General features: G+C 39.6%; 2 protein-coding genes across 17 annotated transcripts in view; one reads left to right on the top strand and one right to left on the bottom strand.

Moving 5' to 3' along the window:
* The window catches only part of LOC11175899 (protein toll), a 26457-nt gene extending 7843 nt beyond the window's left edge, over positions 1-18614 (top strand). For 5 of the 16 annotated variants that reach the window (XM_061643880.1, XM_061643868.1, XM_061643885.1 and 2 more), the window contains 4 exons: positions 1-1068; positions 1144-2596; positions 2672-3004; positions 13347-13596. The exon at positions 1-1068 is cut by the window's left edge and continues 191 nt beyond it. In XM_061643880.1, coding sequence (XP_061499864.1) covers positions 1-1068; positions 1144-2596; positions 2672-3004; positions 13347-13412 — 2920 coding nt within the window. In that variant the 3' untranslated portion in view covers positions 13413-13596. Of the gene's footprint in view, positions 1069-1143; positions 2597-2616; positions 3005-13346; positions 13597-14020; positions 14198-14268; positions 14572-15256; positions 16469-16541; positions 18013-18087 lie in introns of those variants that run through there. The other 11 variants (XM_061643915.1, XM_061643910.1, XM_003437116.2 and 8 more) reach the window with 7 other exon arrangements.
* The window catches only part of LOC4575961 (cation-independent mannose-6-phosphate receptor), a 96972-nt gene that overhangs the window by 64127 nt on the left and 14144 nt on the right, over positions 1-18701 (bottom strand). The window lies entirely within an intron of this gene.

The raw sequence follows: 18701 nt of genomic DNA, 5'->3' as shown, positions 1-18701 counted from the left end.
ATGCCCCAACTTTAACGTTAATCTTACATATTATGAAGACGACAACTATCTAGAAGTGATATGTCCAAACATGCCTAACTTTGAGTTGCTACGAGACCTCCCAGATCTACCGAGCTTTACGGTCAACGAGCTGGTTTATCGGAACTGCCCACTCCCAGTCAATAATCAGTCACTTATCGAACTGCTTTCGGCCTTTGTTAATCGCTCCAATCAGTCATATATCAATAAATTATTTCTCATTGACAATGCAGAACTATCTGAGGATATCACGTTGGATCCGCAGCTGTTTGCCGGACTATTCAAATTACAATTCCTTTTAATACAAAACCTTGCTGATATCTCGTTTGACAATCCTCTGCTGTTCAGACACCTGCCCCAGTTAAAGAAAATCGAATTTCACGGTAGAAATCGTGTTTCTGGAACAATCTTACAACAACTGAAGCAACTCAAAGAACTTTATATGCATAATTCGGACATGAAAAAACTACCAAAAGAGCTAGTTTCCAATCTGCCTAAACTTGAGACTCTGTACCTCGACAAAAATAAACTCAAGCATGTTAGTCAGTTTACCACGCTACCGAATCTTATGTATCTAAACATCAGTTCTAACCAACTAGTGAAACTACAAGAAAACGTGTTCAGTAGGCTGCCGAAACTCAAGATACTTGACCTATCGTCAAATAAACTGAAGAGACTTGCCACCGATTTGTTCATGGAAAACAACCACCTGGAAGTCTTTAAGGCAGATGATCAGAAATGTTCGGAACTTGTACTAGAAAAAAATGTGTTCACTGAGCAAAAATTTCTTAAGGAAGTGTCTTTATCCAACTGTAAAATAACCGCACTACCGGAAGGAATTTTTCAACATTGTCTCCAACTATTCAAAGTTGACCTGAGCCACAACAAATTACAAAGCCTTCCGGAGGATCTGTTGAGTGATTCGTTCGCTGTAGAGCTTTATTTACAGCACAACGAATTTATTAACATGCAGCCCGAATCTCAGCTGCTTGGAGCAAATGATGTGTGTTTTCTAGACCTTAGCCACAACAAAATTACAACGTTGAGCATGTAAGATTATGAATTGATTGACATTTGTCCACAGTTTTCGCACTATCTTGATTATGTCTCACCTTTTTCTTCCAGACAACTACTGAAATCTTTCAGCTCTTTGAAACAGTTACAACTTCACAATAACCAGCTGTATATGATCGATGTTGATGCATTTAAATCGCAGTCACATTCACTAATATTTCTCAATCTCAGCCACAATCGACTGACACTACATGAGAATAATGATCGGATGATTAACAGTACATCCTGGATACTTTTTCGCCCTTTAATCAAACTTGCGCACTTGGATCTTTCGTACAACGAAATTACCAACATATTTGATCACTTTAAAAATTTCATGGATAATCTTCAATCTCTTGACCTGTCGCACAACTTTATCACACACATCAGCTATACAGATTTTCCATTTCTGTCGGCCAAGATTAACCTGGTCAATTTGGAGTCAAACAAGATTACACATCCCGATTTCGACCTCAGCCGCATTGAACCACTCCATCGCTTACCCAACGAAATATTTCTCGCTGATAATCCACTCAACTGTGACTGTATTTCATCGTCGCTAGTCACATATCTACAGGTGCATTTGAATGCCAGTAAATCAATCCCACTAAAGGGACTTCAATGCGCTCAGCCACCCGCGCTGTTTGGACGTAAACCGCAAACACTGCGCGCGGAGGATCTGCTTTGTGAAAAAGAAACATTATTTGGTTTCTGTCCGATCGAGTGCAAATGCTACAAACGGCCCGTTGATCAGGCGGCCATAATCAACTGCACCGCTGCTAATCTTACCCGTGTTCCCGTCATCAAAAGCCCATCGATCATCAAATGTAGTTTTATCGAGCTGCATTTGGAACTGAATAAGCTAAATGCCCTATCTAACGGAAGTGAAGGATGGAATACCGTTCGCCGGCTTTACATCTCAAACAACAACTTCACCACTCTGCCTGGAGATCGTCTGCCCGAACAGCTCGAGCTTCTCGATGTCTCTGGCAATCAATTGACCAAGGTCGACGTAGCCTTCATAATCAAGCTGAATCATACCGCTCTCCGAAACATCAGCCTGTCAGCGAATCCTTGGGATTGCCACTGTGAAAATCCACTGCTTGCGTTCGCCGTCGATAATGCAGCACGCATTACGGACTTCTCCACCCTCCAGTGCTCCGACGGTCAACCGATCAACTCGGCTACACTGAACGAGCTGTGTGCTTGGACGACAACCCTCAGTTTCTATATCAGTTCGGCAGTTTCACTGTTACTTATTGTATGCTTACTCGCCATCTGGTTGTACATGAAATACAGCCTGGAGATCAAAGTGTGGCTCTTCAAGCATAATTTGCTACAGTGGTTGGTCACGGAGGAGCAAATCGATATGGATAAGCGATACGATGCATTTATTTCGTACTCGCACAAGGATGAGGAGTTCGTCACAGACCAGCTGTTACCGAGGCTTGAGAGCGAAGAGCTCAATTTCAAAATCTGCTGGCACGTGCGTGACTTTATGCCGGGCGAGATGATTGCCTCGCAGGTTCGCTACGAGCGGCATTTTATATTCTATTATTTCTACTAGTTTATTATTTACTTCTTTATGTGCTTCTTCTAGATCACGAAAGCTGTCGAGGATTCACGACGCACCATTATCATCCTCTCGCACAACTACCTCGAGTCTGTGTGGGGTCAGATGGAGTTTAGCACTGCGTACTTACAGTCCTTGGAGGACAAGCGCAACCGCGTCATTCCCATCATCTACCAGGATATTGGCGATATCGATCAGCTCGACCCAGAGCTCCAAGCGTATCTCAAGACCAACACTTACGTCCGCTGGGATGATCCATGGTTCTGGGATAAGCTACACTACGCCATGCCCCGGCGCTGCCCAAAGCACGATCAGGCAACTGGCAACATTCCCATGTTGTCTTTGAACAAGCAACCCGCGGTACAGATTATAGGGTCTATTATATGACTTGAGTGTTAGCGAAAAAGTGTCAAAAATGCTGATTTTCTATTATGGTCCGTGTTAGACAACTTGTCTCTGGTTATATATCTAACTGAACGAAGAACATTTGCATTACTTGCCTCAAACGGAGACCGTGTTTTGTCTAACAGCATTCCGTCAGGTTAAAGCTACGGAAAGCGTTTTGTTTAAAGGTTTTATCACAAATTGAATATTTCAAAACTACACGGATTGCATGTTACATGTAGAATGGATTTTTTGTAATAATTCACTATACAAGTGAGAATAACAAAATCCTCAGAAAGTAGACAAACATTACACAAGCACTACCTAGAATGACATCGCCAAAAACATTTAAAGAACGACATTTAATAATACACCATACATAATAATAATTAGAAAATTGTACGATACTTCCTACGTTTTATGTTGCACTTTAAAACAAAGTTTAAAACAAACAAAACGATTTCACATCTACTTGAGTTGACTACTAATTAACGACTGCTTTATTCCCCTTAATCATTTACACATACACTTACATTCCTAACCGTAACTCTAACTTAACCAATACCTATACCTATTATTACAACCCTCACCCATACTTATACCCATTGTTACACAAGCTTGTATAATACCGATGTTGTTTCCATTCGTGTAGGGTGGTTTTATTTGACCCTTTTCCGTTTGAATCAGATAATCGGCATTTATGTCACTCACGGAAAATCCCGTACCACAGCCAACTTTAAAAACCCTGCATATCTTCAAAAAAGGTGCGATCTATCAAAGATAATTCAACAGACTGGTAATGTAATAAATTAATAGCAACGATGCAAAAATTATAATAGAATGTAGCGTCTAATAAAAACATAACCGCCATATGCCGATTTTTTTAACTTATTTACTACCACACAACCGAAGAGCCAGTTCTTGCCAAAGGGGGGGGGGGGGGGGGGGAGGAGGAGGTGAGATTGCCATTTGCGGCTTTAACCCACGACGGACATGTTAACGACTGTACCCAAGGTGTGTTTATTAACACTTTAAGCGCCGTGTCATATAAATTCGCATGACGGTTTTGTTCACCGTTCAGCTTTGCATCTGACGCTCAGTGACTCTCTTGAGAACGAATGAGGTAGGAAAGAGAGAACGAGAACGACATGTGCTACGCCGCTTATCGCAATGAAACAAAAGAGTGATAACAATCGCACGAGAAACTGTCGCTCTCATCGCTCTCTTGCCATGCGCTACGTGCTCACTCAAAAACTGTGACGTCAGGCTGGCGGTCAAAGTGTTAAGGAGGTGAATTGTTAGCGCGTTTTACGGGCGCCATCATTGAGTATTGTTATGTCAAATCGCATACAATTTTCTATACCCCCCTCCAGCCCTACCCGATTTTAATACCGGAGCCCCCAGTATTGTTATGTCAAGTCGTGAAATGTCAATTTGCTCTGAAGCACTTCACCTCCTAATATCCATACACCTTGACTGTACCACCGTTCTTGTTCTACCACCTTTATTATTCTTCTTCTTTGGCACAACAACTGCTGTCGGTCAAGGCTGTCAAGACTAGTGTGACAGCGATTACCAACTGTCAGATTCGGCACAGTTTGTTTTGTTGGGACAAATTTTGCAAACACAAAATATTTTCAAACACGTTTTTTTATTCAAGCAATATGCAGTATAAACCATACATTTCAGTACATCATCACAACTTTAATTTTGTTAATACTGCAACAACCACAAGAAACCTTGCCGAATCCGACCGTTGTGCAATCGAAGGCGAAAATTGTGTTACTAAATTGGACAGAGTAGCTTACACCATCTGGCGTGTGAGCAAGTGGTGGACAGCGGTGTCTCTAAAAACGACTATTGTTATAAACAAGTGGACAGTTTATTGGACTAGTAAACCCTGTAACAGTCACATGAGAAATTGTCGCTCTCATCGCTCTCTTGCCATGCGCTGAAAAACTGTGACGTCAGGCTGCCGGTCAAGTGTTAAGCACCGCAGCAACTCATGAGCGTAAGAGATAGCGCTATGGAGGGAATGAGCACGGAAGACGCCTGACCAATGGCGTAGGGGGAAAAAGGGTAGAAATACAGTAGAAAGTCGATTATCCGGGGACGGATTAACCGGCGGACGGCTTAACCCAAAGTGGGTTTATTATACAGGTGGGCTTATCCCGAACAATTTGACAGGATGGGTGATGGGTCATCGGAATCGCATCCACGGCTCGGAATGGCTTCCGAGCATTGCAACTCCGGCTCCGATTCCGAATAATTCAAACCGTCGATTCCGCCCGGAGCCGTCCGGAACCGTTCAGAGCCGTCGGAGCCGTTCGGAGCCATCTGGAGCCGTCCGGAGCCGTTGGAACCTTTGGAGCCGTCGGAACCTTTGGACCCGTCGAAACCTTTGGAGCCGTTGGAACCTTTGGAGCCGTCGGAGCCGCCCGGAGACGCTAGTCAGCAGCTGGAGCCGCTAGTCGGCAGCCGGAGCCGGTCGTAGCCGACGGAGCCGGTTAGAGCCATTGCAGTCGTTGTAACAGCCTGAGTCGGCTACGACGCTACGACGGCTCCAACCGGCTCTGGTGGCTACGTCGGTTCCGACGGCTCCAACGGCTCCAACGGCTCCAACGGTTCCGACGGCTCCGACCAGCTCCGGATGGCTTCAATCGAAACCGGCTGCCAACGGGCGGCTCCGGACGGCTCTGACGGCTCCAACGATTTCGACGGCTCCGACCGGCTCCGGCTGCCGACTAGCGGTTCCGGACGGCTCCGACCGGCTCGGAATTTTGCACCTACCTTCCGGAACCGCTTCCGATTTTGGCGGAGTCATTCGGAAGCGATACCGTATTGTTGTTGAATTTACCCATCACTACAGTGCTGTAGAAAAATTAAAACGAAATGACAGGAGGGGATTCGATCATTTGTTGTTTGTTTGCGTGTGAATTCCAATGGCTGTTTTGGTTGATGTGTCGTAGGGTGGGTGTAAAGATACGTATCACGTATACGTTCATTCAATATGGTTTTCCCGCCAAACCTATAAGCCCACCTAGTCTCTGTACCCACTTTGGGTTTAACCCAAGGACTGTATAGGAACGAGGTCAAGAAAACTCATCAAACCGTAAAACCATTATTATTAAAAGAGGCATCAATACATTTTGTGAAACATTCAATAACCAATTTACAATTTTCTTGTGAGCACCAGACTGATTTATCATTTTTATCACAATTAAAATTTGGAGCCGGTTTCGTAGTACAGTCGTCACCTCGTACGACTTAACAACATGCCCGTCATGGGTTCAATCCCCAAATAGACCGCGCCGCCATACGTAGGACTGACTATCCTGCTATGGGGGGGGAATCAATTAGTGACTGAAAGCCAAGCCCACAAGTGGGTACAGGCAGGCCTTGACCGACATCGATTGTTGAGCCAAAGAAGAAGAAGTAGAAAATTTGGACCGAAAATGGCTCTTAGATGTCAAACTGCCTGTAACGAACTTTTGGCTAGTTGTCAAATCGTTCTACATTACTTGACCTTGTTCCTACACAGTCCTTGATCGTGGCGAACATTTTCTGCGATGATCGGGTTAGTAAAAACATTTGTTGTGCAGCTATCTACTGGATAGTGAAATATTCTTTTAAATGCAGCTATCTACTGGCTAGTGAAATATTCTTTTAACTTCATTTTTGAAAAAAGACCATTGATAAATCTATTGTTATTGATTCAAACAATATTGTACTAGTGATTAATCGATTGGTTTATGGTGAATTCTTTGGAAAACCAGAGAATTTTATAATTTTTAGATGAATTCGACATTTCCTGGACCATTATCCGCTTCCAATCGTAAAACCTTTTTCCTAGCGTGGGCCGAATCGATTGGTCCGATACGGTTCTTCTTTTTATTGACTATTCGTTATGGTGACGATTTTAAGAGAGCTTGAAAACAAAGGTTTCGCTGTGGAAAATTTCAACGGCTAGAAACCATATGGTTCAACGATAGCTTTTTAAAATTATTTATAAAAAAAAACATTAGCAACTGAATAATAAGGTTTAAATACATGGAACTATAACTGAAAATTAATACGTTTAGTGAAATTCATATGTAAGTTTTATTGCGTTTCAAAATTTGCTGTCAAACACACTTCAATGAATAATTCGCGAGTATACTCTCTCTCTCTCTCTCTCTTTCTTTCTCTCTCTCTCTCTCTCTCTCTCTCTCTCTCTCTCTCTCTCTCTCTCTCTCTCCCTCTCTCTCTACTGGAGCAGATTCCCATGCTCTGCGCCTACTCGCACACCAGTGCATTTACAATACGTATACAGCCTAGTTCTCTTCGTAGTTTCCTTCCGCTCTCATGTCCTGCTAAACGCATGCGTGCGTTATTTTTCGCGCGTGCACACATATACTTACGCAACTTTGTTGTGCGTCAACAACCCCCATAGTAGGATAGTCACAGTCCTACGTATGGCAGCACGGTCCATTTGAGGCTTGAGCCCATGACGGGCATGTTGTTAAGTCGTACGAGTTGACGACTGTACCGGAAGACCGGCTTACTTTTGGTACTACGCTCGGTATAAAAGAGGTCATAAATTTTGGCTCATTTGACAAGTGTGTTGGTAACATCAGAATAAGTTGTGTAGTATACCATTGCAATGCATCAATGCTATCAGAATGGAAAAAAATAAAAAATTTAGCAGTATTCCTATACTGCTTGGACTGGTGTCTAGGTGATCCTTTTAAAAAATATCAGTTTAAGCTTGGGTAGGTAACCCAGTTAATCACAACTGTTATCTAAAATATTTGTTTACAGTCTGTTCCCGAGTTACTCGGATTGTGCGTTCCCAAGGAATCCGTGTAACTCGAATATCAGCGTATGTCGAATTTCACGATTTTCGTCCAATTTAGTTCAATTTAGTACTTTTATACATTTTATAATTTATTTGATACGATTCGTGCAGAACATTATGATATTTTTGGCTTTTAAGTGATTTTAATTTATTGGCAAAAATGCAATTTATAGTGCATTGGAATTCTTGAAGCAAATTGTACTGATTTGACTTTGATCTGTCAAAGGGGCCCTTCACGATTCTAGTCAGCTTTTTTTACATGGAATTTGACAGTTGGAGGTTGAAATCATGTAAACACTCCATATAAAACCACACACAAAACTAGACTGCGATTTTCAGTGTAGATCAGCAGTCGGCAAAATCCGACCCGAGAGTCAAATGCGGATTTGCCTGATTTTTAAAGATAAGAAAAAACTATACGTATAAAAAGTTGCTGAAAAACTTTTAGCATGAAATTTCATTCCGTCCACCCACCGTACTCGTCCACCCTTGATTATCATAATATGGATTGATGGACTAATCATTACCGGGGTTTTCAGAAGTTCTGATAACTTTGAAACACTTTCGTGACTCTACGGCATACTTTTTGGACAGGCTCATTAAAAATACAATAAAGTCTCGATTCATTTTTTTTATAATAACTTTACATGCGTCTTTCAGCAGTTAAATTTTGTGAGTCGATGTATATAGTGACAATGTAAAAATGATGCACTTTTATAAATCATAAAATTCAAACCAGATTCTATTTATCTGCGGCATCGATGTCTACAACATCTTTAAGTAGTAAAATTATATTTATTTTAATTTATTTAAAATCTTTTTACTTGTGTTTTTTTATAACCGCACGTAAACGCTTTTCAAAGTCATTGCAAGCCGCAAGCACAACTTCGTTGAAGCCTTACGGTTTGAAGGTGGACCCTGTTGAAAGCAAAAACTGTTTTTTCTCACATTTATTTTTGACCACAGTAAAAGGCTTTTGATAATGAAAAACTATGACGATTCCCCTTTGGCCAATATAGCTCCCCAAAACAACTCAGGTGATGAATTTTTATATCGTTTGACTCCTTGTATATCATGAAGCCGTTAAGTGTTGGTATATCATAACATGCTCCATAAATACGATCATTTTGCTTGTTCAAAGCTACCACAATAGCAATCAATTTTTTATCCAAAAAAATAATCTTTGTGACCAGGATGCGCTTCAAGCAGCAACTTTTATCGGACTACCGTGCTACTATTACAATTATTTTTAATGATAAGAATTAAATAATCCTTAACCTTGCTTGAATGATATTCTTACATAAAAACATCGCGAAAGAAATAGTTTAAAATTAGCAGTCGTTAAAAATTAGCCAGAGTCGTTTTAAATTGCTAGAATTTTGGTTAATTTTCACGACTGGTCATATGCCGTCGTTAAACAAACGACAGTCCAGAGCGTATGCGATACAAATTAACAGTCTTTAATTGCAGTGCTCGATTTTTTCCCCCGTGTTTGCCTATATGCGATATCGTGCAGTCGTTAACTGTTTTGACGATCGTTTATTTTAACAGGAATGAACAACAAATGAACTCGGTTAAACCAAAATGAACTTTAAATGACTGTTAAAATGTGCTCATTTATTCGCGATGCCGGCTAATATCACCAATCGTATTGCTTGATATCATTATCCGACTATTTGATTTGAAATCTTTTATAATGTCACAATTTGAGTGCTAAATTAACTGGACCGGCTCTTGATTATTTACACCATTTGGCCCTTTACCTCAAAAGTTTGCCGAGCGCTGGTCTAGATTATTTTATCCTCAAAGTTATAATTAGATTCGAACACCTGCTCGAAAAAATGGCAAAACAAGGTGGTGTTTTCATTAATCCCAAGGTGCATTACAGAGATCAGGTGGTGGAATCTATAATTAAAGAGTATGTAGTTCAGGTGGTCTCATAGCATGAATAGCGTGAAAACTTTTGCTCAAATAGGCTTTCTGGAGGCTTGACGAATACACAAAACATTCTTAACATCTTCGTTCAGGAGCAGAAGCAGTAAAAATTAGCCCATTAAATACATACACCTTGGGATAATCCCACCTGTATATTATACTCACTTAGATAGCTGCTCGAAAACTGCTATATAATGTTGAAAGGCTGAAATTTCAGCCTACAAACTTAAAACGAAGACGGCCCCAAATTTAGAATCCCGCGTTTCTCCGAATCCGCGTAAGTCGAGAACCGCGTAACTCGAGAACAGACTGTACTCGTGTTTGTGTATTTTTGAAAATATGGTATGTTTATGTTCACGGAATAACGTTACGTGACGATCATTTATAAATAACTTTCCATTCCAATCTCCGCACATGATTATTTGATAATTTTCTCGAAAAAACACAGACAATAAGTTTTTACTCTGGCTCTTATTTGACGCGACAATCGCAGGCGGTCTAGGCCTGCAGTTACCTTTTTTCATTGGCACAACAGTCCATGTGGAGCTTGAACCCAACCCAAATAGCCAGCTCGTACTTTATAGCTGATTTGGGGCTGTTTTACGAAAAATCGGGCCGATGTCGTACTTTGTGGCTGATTAAGAGATGAAACAGTACTTGGTGGAACCATAAAGCTTTTTAACTAGCACCCGGTACTCTTTGGAACTTTGCGGCTGATTAGCACTATGTGTAGGGTTCATGATAGAACTTTAAGGCTTGTTAAGAAAGGGTACTGAACTTGGTGGAACTTTATAGCTTTTTAATGCATGACATCGGTACAAGGTGGGTCTTGTCAAAGTGTCAAAGACAGACGCCGTCAATCATCTCATTGCTGCTGTACAAGTAAGATAAGTTAATTGAAGAAGGAATATTGAGTGAAGTGATTGTGATTTTTTAGTAAACTATGTAAAATTATGTGAAATTAAAGAGCTTTTGGAGTTTTAAAATAAACATGCACATAACAAAACACAAATCGTGTTGTTTATTTCATTGATGACGCCTTGCTTGAAAATAAAACACAAAGAAAAATAATCCCTGGCACCGTAGCATAATGAAGCTGCTTAGGCGCTGTTTGAAAGACCCACATAGAACTTTGATGCTGTTTATCTACTGCAAAAGGCGAATTAGAGCAGCGATCTTTAGCGTGCCAAAATGAGCTGCTTAAGCAATTCTGGCTATTTGGGAAGACACACATGTTGTTAAGTAGTACGAGTTGACGACTACCACGCGGCTACGAGGCCGGCTCTACAAATCGGCATAGCTGTTAGTCAGTCGTACACAGCAATTTTTCGAATTATTTTTTTTTTTACTGAAACGGTTCAGTAGTATAACATTTTACTGGTTTTCAGCTGAAATGCCATGTTTTTACTGATTGTCAGTAAAACAATTTACTGCCTGAATTTCAGTAATACACATTTTTCAGAAAATTTTAAAGTACGTGTCAAATTTGTCGTTTCACTGAATAGCAGTAAAACAAATTACTGAAATTGCAGCAGTTCATTCAATCATATCGAACTATCAGTCAGAACATCACAACAAAACAACGCGGTATCCTCTTGCTCATGAAAATTCGCGACCAAGTGATTGACCAAGAGTTGGTTGCACACAATGTCAATGCACACAATGTCGCAACACCTGTTTGAGCCTCACCTCTGATCATCACAGTAAATCTCGTGACGCTGACATTACTTCGTTTCAGCCGGAATTTGTCTATTCATGATAATGACATTTTGCAGAACTGATTACAGTAAAAAAAAGGCATGACATAATGACTGACCAAGCGTTGGTCGCCAAAATAACACGAAACATGCATTGATCCCACCAATTGAGTATTGAGTATCACCGCTGACTATTACCATTGAGTAGGTTACGCTTACCGGTCTCGTAGTACAGTCGTCAACTCGTACGACTTAACAACATGCCCGTCATGGGTTCAATCCCCAAAACAGACCGTGCCGCCATACGTAGGATTGACTATCCTGCTATGGGGGGGAATCAATTAGTCACTGAAAGCCAAGCCCACAAGTGGGTACAGGCAGGCCTTGACCGACATCGGTTGTTGAGCCAAAGAAGAAGAAGAAGGTTACGCTGACAAGGATTTTGTTTGAGTCAGATTTTTTTATGACATTGAAAGTGACATTTTGCAGCACTGACTTCGTATTATACGATTATTCGATATATAGTCATGTGTATTGTAGATTTGATGCCAATAAATCTATAGAAATGTTAGAATAAAAATAATTATTCGTACTAAGAATATTTACTACAAATGATTATGCAATTGTAATGAAACTGACTTATTTTTGATTAAAAAAGTATAGCAGAAAAAGTCGAGCAAATGGTTAAATAAATTCTATAATTATGAAGACATTTTCCATTTTTAATAGGTAGCTTATCAAAATTATTATTAGCTCATTTATAATCTTGCAATCAATTATTACATTTTTCATACAAATAATATAGATAAGAATCTGCCGCATAACGAATATGGTACTGGAACGGATTAAACTATTTGTGTAAGGTTTCACTGCGTTTTATTTGGGGGACCTTTTCTATCACAGCACCAGCTTTCCAAATCTATCCTTAAGTGAAGTGTTTTCAATTGTTCCATACCTCCACCGCATTTTATCATACCAACAATTTGTAATGTAATAATTTTTGAGATGTCTTTGTTTGCCACCACTATAGGAACACATAATCGCAATAATCTTCCTCCGTATGGTGCCGTCCGGTGCCGTCTTCTAGGTCTTGGACCTCTTTCGGTTAGAAGACGCAATGCACAGTGCTCTTTCATTGCTGGTTTGCTAAATGGCTCTATTAACACATCGCCTTTGTTGCATCGAGTCGATATCTATGCACCATCCCGAACACTTAGGTCTAGAGAGATTTTCCGCATGTCGGTTGTTTTCAACACTGTTTCGGATTGCTTCGATTTCAACATCTCAACTCAGTACTTCAAGGAACGTCTCCGGCTTCTGCCGTGGCCGCAGTGAATTGCGATACAAATCTTGATTTTGCTATGTAATTTGTTGGTGTACTTATCTTAATTAGACCATACGGCCCATTGAAGATTAACCAATAAATAATAATAATAATAATTAGTACTCATTTATGATTGTAATTACTTTCAATAAATGGTATAAATTAACTATATCAATAAAAAATCTTAAAAGAGAACACTTTTCGTAACGCTGATCGGACGGAAAGCTGCAAAGATAATGATAGCTGTAAGATAATGCAAAGGTTTGACAAAATCCTTCATTCAGTTGGAAATGTCAAACAAGAGACATGTCAAGATATCAAACACGCATCATAATTCCAAATCTCAGTTTTTGACACTTTTTCTCAAGCGATCTAGTTACATAATTGGCCGTTTTAGTCATTCTTGACTTAGTAAATTTTCACTATTTCCAAGGATAACTTTAAGGTCACGTTCACGAACTTGTTTGTAAACCTTATTCTTAATTTTCTTCTTTTCTGATTATCTCTCTTTTTCTGCCGCCACAGACTTCTATTAAAAACCATTCTAAACTTACTAGCAGCACATGTCCTTATCCCTATCAAATTTTCTGAATAATTATCACACCTGTACAATTATTTTACATTATGATGGCAGAACATGAATAAGACATCATTTATGGAGGTGCTACGCATAGCAACCATACTCCCGTTACCAAACTTGTTTCTACAGGGTAAATGTACCAATATTGGTGCAATTTTTAGTGATACAGATGTGCTTTAATGGATTTAAAGTATCATGAAGGTAAATTTATGAATAAATTGGAATATGATAAAATGCAATATGTTTAATCTGCGCGATCACAACCATTTTTATCATGAAACACAACATATTTACGAAAAATAAATTTTTTTGTGACCGCTTCGTTGTACCTGCAATAATGGTATGGTTCTTATAGTCGTCGTATTTTGTTCCTTAGTTTTGAAAATGTTTTCGTGTGAATAGCAAGGATTACTGTCATGATATTGACTTCTTGTGTAATTTGTACAAAATGTATTTGATTCATGAAAATATTCACTAGAGTACTGCATAACACCTGTTGTCAACCCACAACCAAAAGAGTGTGCTTGATTTGAAGTCGATTTTTCACTTAACCAGATAAGCGAATTTTGTCCTTTGTTTGGTAATGTACTTATAGAAAACTCATTTCTGTTGCTTACAGGGTTTTCAATGATATTATTGACGTGTTCAGCGAGTTGTTAATTCGTTCGGGCATATAATTGACACTTTCAGCGAGATATTGAATTATTCGGAAGCAGGCGTTGACAAGTTCGGCGATACTACAGAGCTGTCACTTTCGTACCCCTTGGACTGCAGCTTGGATCATTCTCATCAGAAGGTAAACAAACGGTTTTCGTAAAAATATGTTTATTTTAACTAATTCATGAATTAAACAGCTTGGGGAATGATTATTAGCTACTTTTAGGACTTTTCAGAATGAAAAATTGAACCCTGCGGCACAGTGTGTAAACAAAACAAATGACAACACTACAGAATTGCTGAACTTGTCAACGCCTGCTTACGAACAATTCAATATCTCGCTGAAAGTGTCAATTATATGCCCGAACGAATCAACAACTCGCTGAACATGTCAATAATATCATTGAAAACCCTGTATTTTAGTGAAAACAGTACGATATTTAAAAAATATCCTCGAACAAAATCTAAAATGACCACCATAGGAACATGCCTGTTTTGTGTAATGACACTATGGTAAAAACAACTCTTAAAAATACAAAATATAAATAAAAAGCAATGAATTTTAGTAAATCAATAACATTTTATAACAGTTATGTTGAGAAATAAAACTAGTAATCCATTGTTATGCGGTCATTTAAAACGTAAAACAAATATGAGTTTCGTTAAGAAATCCTATGCATTTTGGAAAAACGTTGTTAACTTTCACAAAATAATGGATTTTTCGGTCATTAGGTAACGGATTCACCACATTTAACTTTTAATCCCATCTTGAAAGACCATATAACATTTCACACTAACATAAATAACTTAATTACTTTAAAATTGTCGTATGGTACGCATTTTAGTACAATACCACCACTATTGGTACCACTATAGGTACGTTCGCCCTAATCATGTTTTATAGCGTTACTGCTCAAGCCTAATGTTGGCGCTGTAGAATGTTTATATACAAGATGTATATAAACATATATAACAACAACATATATAACATATATATATATATATATATATATATATATATATATATATATATATATATATATATATATATATATATATATATATATATATATATATATATATATATATATATATATATATATATATATATATATATATATATATATATATATATATATATATATAACAAAGCCTTTCAGTTTGTTGAAAACCACACGTATATTGTTTTTATTTTCAGGTTTCTACAAACATTTATTAGCTCTTCAGCTTTCTCGTCATCTTCAATGGCCCACGACGCTTCATTGTACTATCTGATCCTGCTGTTTTTACTGACATCAAACGCCTGCGGAAATGACTGCATCGTTTCAAATCCGTCTAGCGTGCAATCCAAAATTGAATGTTTCCATTTTGACATTTACACGGACTTAATGAGGGTTACATGTTCGAATAGGCCCGACTATAAGCTGCTTCAACACACTCCAAAACTAGAGCGCTTTACTTTCAAAGAGCTGATTTATCAGAACTGCTCACTCCCGATCGGCAATCAGTCACTTGTGGAGCTGCTTTCGGCCTTTCTCGATCGCACTCAGCTATCATATACCAGTAAAATGTCCTTGATAGACAATACAAAACATTCCACGAATATCACATTGGATCCGCAGCTATTTGCTGGACTTCAAAAACTACACACTCTTGTCATACAAAATCTTGCTGACATCTCGTTTGACAATCCTCTGCTGTTCAGACACCTGTCAAAGCTAAAGAAACTCCATTTTTACGGAAGGAATCGTGTTTCTGGAAAATTTGTATATCAACTCAGGCAACTCTCACATCTTTACATACAGAATTCTGACATGGAGATACTACCAAAAGAGCTAGTTTCTAACCTGCCTAAACTTGAGACTCTGTACCTCGACAAAAATAAACTCAATCATGTCAGTCAGTTTACCACGCTACCGAATCTTATGTATCTAAACATCAGTTCTAACCAACTAGTGAAACTACAAGAAGACGTGTTCAGCACGCTGCCGAAACTCAAGATACTTGACCTGTCGTCAAATAAACTAACAAGACTTGCCACCGATTTGTTATCGGAAAACAACCACCTGGAAGTCTTTAAGGCAGATAATCAGAAATGTTCGGAACTTGTACTAGAAACACAATTGTTCGCTTATCTACGATTTCTTAAGGAAGTGTCTTTATCCAACTGTAAAATAATCGCACTACCGGAAGGACTTTTTGAAGATTGCTTTAAACTAATCAAAGTTGACCTTAGCCACAACAAATTACAAAGCATTCCGGAGGATCTGTTTCGAGATTTGAAAAACTTGCAAGAGCTTTATTTACAAAACAACGTGTTGACGAACCCGCTACCAGACACCTTACTGCGTGATGCAATTAATTTGTGCATTCTTCACCTTGAAAAAAACAATATAAAATCGTTGAATAAGTAAGGGCAAGTCATAATACTTTGTCGAGAATATGTCGAATGACTTTCATTACATTTCAATCTTCTCTTTCAGTCAACTACTGGAATCCAAAGAAAAATTAAAAGAATTACATCTTGACAATAACCAGATGTATATGATCGATCTGGATGCGTTCAAATCACAGGCAAAGTCTCTAATCAGACTCAATCTCAGCCACAATCGACTGACACTGCACGAGAATAGCAAAACTGGATTCTACAGCAATCGGAGGATTAACAGCACATCATGGGCGCTTTTCAGCCATTTAAACAAAATTCAATATCTGGACCTCTCACACAATTTAATCGTCAACATATCTGATCATTTTAAAAAATATTGGAGAAATCTTAAATTTCTGAATCTATCGCACAACTTTATCACACACATCAGCTATACAGATTTTCCATTTCTGTCGACCAAGATTAACCTGGTCAATTTGGAGTCAAACAAGATTACACATCCCGATTTCGACCTCAGCCGCATTGAACCATTCCATCGCTTACCCAACGAAATATTTCTCGCTGATAATCCACTCAACTGTGACTGTATTTCATCGTCGCTAGTCACATATCTACAGGCGCATTTGAATGCCAGTAAATCAATCCCACTAAAGGGACTTCAATGCGCTCAGCCACCCGCGCTGTTTGGACGTAAACCGCAAACACTGCGCGCGGAGGATCTGCTTTGTGAAATTGATGCTGCCATTGATTTCTGTCCGATCGAGTGCAAATGCTACAAACGGCCCGTTGATCAAGCGGCCATAATCAACTGCACCGCTGCTAATCTTACTCTTGTTCCCGTCACCAAAATCCCCTCGATCATCAATTGTACTTTCATCGAGCTGCATCTGGAACAGAATAAGCTAAATGCCCTATCTAACGGAAGTGAAGGATGGAATACCATTCGCCGGCTTTACATCTCAAACAACAGCTTCACCACTCTGCCTGGAGATCGTCTGCCCGAACAGCTCGAGCTTCTTGATGTCTCTGGCAATCAATTGACCGAGGTCGACGCAGCCTTCATAATCAAGCTGAATCATACCGCTCTCCGAAACATCAGCCTGTCAGCGAATCCTTGGGATTGCCACTGTGAAAATCCACTGCTTGCGTTCGCCGTCGATAATGCAGCACGCATTACGGACTTCTCCACCCTCCAGTGCTCCGACGGTCAACCGATCAACTCGGCTACACTGAACGAGCTGTGTGCTTGGACGACAACCCTCAGTTTCTATATCAGTTCGGCAGTTTCACTGTTACTTATTGTATGCTTACTCGCCATCTGGTTGTACATGAAATACAGCCTGGAGATCAAAGTGTGGCTCTTCAAGCATAATTTGCTACAGTGGTTAGTCACGGAGGAGCAAATCGATATGGATAAGCGATACGATGCATTTATTTCATACTCGCACAAGGATGAGAAGTTCGTCACAGACCAGCTGTTACCGAGGCTTGAGAGCGAAGAGCTCAACTTCAAAATCTGCTGGCACGTGCGTGACTTTATGCCGGGCGAGATGATTGCCTCGCAGGTTCGCTACGAGCGGCATTTTATATTCTATTATTTCTACTAGTTTATTATTTACTTCTTTATGTACTTCTTCTAGATCACGAAAGCGGTCGAGGATTCACGACGCACCATTATCATCCTCTCGCACAACTACCTCGAGTCTGTGTGGGGTCAGATGGAGTTTAGCACTGCGTACTTACAGTCGTTGGAGGACAAGCGCAACCGCGTCATTCCCATCATCTACCAGGATATTGGCGATATCGATCAGCTCGACCCAGAGCTCCAAGCATATCTCAAGACCAACACTTACGTCCGCTGGGATGATCCATGGTTCTGGGATAAGCTACACTACGCCATGCCCCATAAGCGTCACCGAAAGCACGAGCAGCCAACTTGCAACATTTCCATGTCGTCTTTAAACAAGACAAACTAATTGCTAGCCGCACTACCGATTATGTCACACAAGGACAACACCGTATCACAGTCACAGCTAACCAGGAAATATAATTCAACAGACCGCTAGGATACTAAATAATTCCCATTGTAATTTGAGCCACATGTAAGAGCAAAAATAGGCACAGTGTTTTGAAATAAATAGGAATATTACCACAAGATGCTCTAAAACCTGGGACTAAGTATCGATCAAAAGAAAAATGTCATTTTAATAGAAAAGAAATCAACATTATTTTGCTTTTATACTATCAGAAATGT

The sequence above is a fragment of the Anopheles gambiae genome, chromosome X (genome assembly GCF_943734735.2).
Source record: "Anopheles gambiae chromosome X, idAnoGambNW_F1_1, whole genome shotgun sequence".
NCBI classification, from domain to species: domain Eukaryota; kingdom Metazoa; phylum Arthropoda; class Insecta; order Diptera; family Culicidae; genus Anopheles; species Anopheles gambiae.
This window is presented reverse-complemented; position numbering and strand designations above follow the sequence as displayed.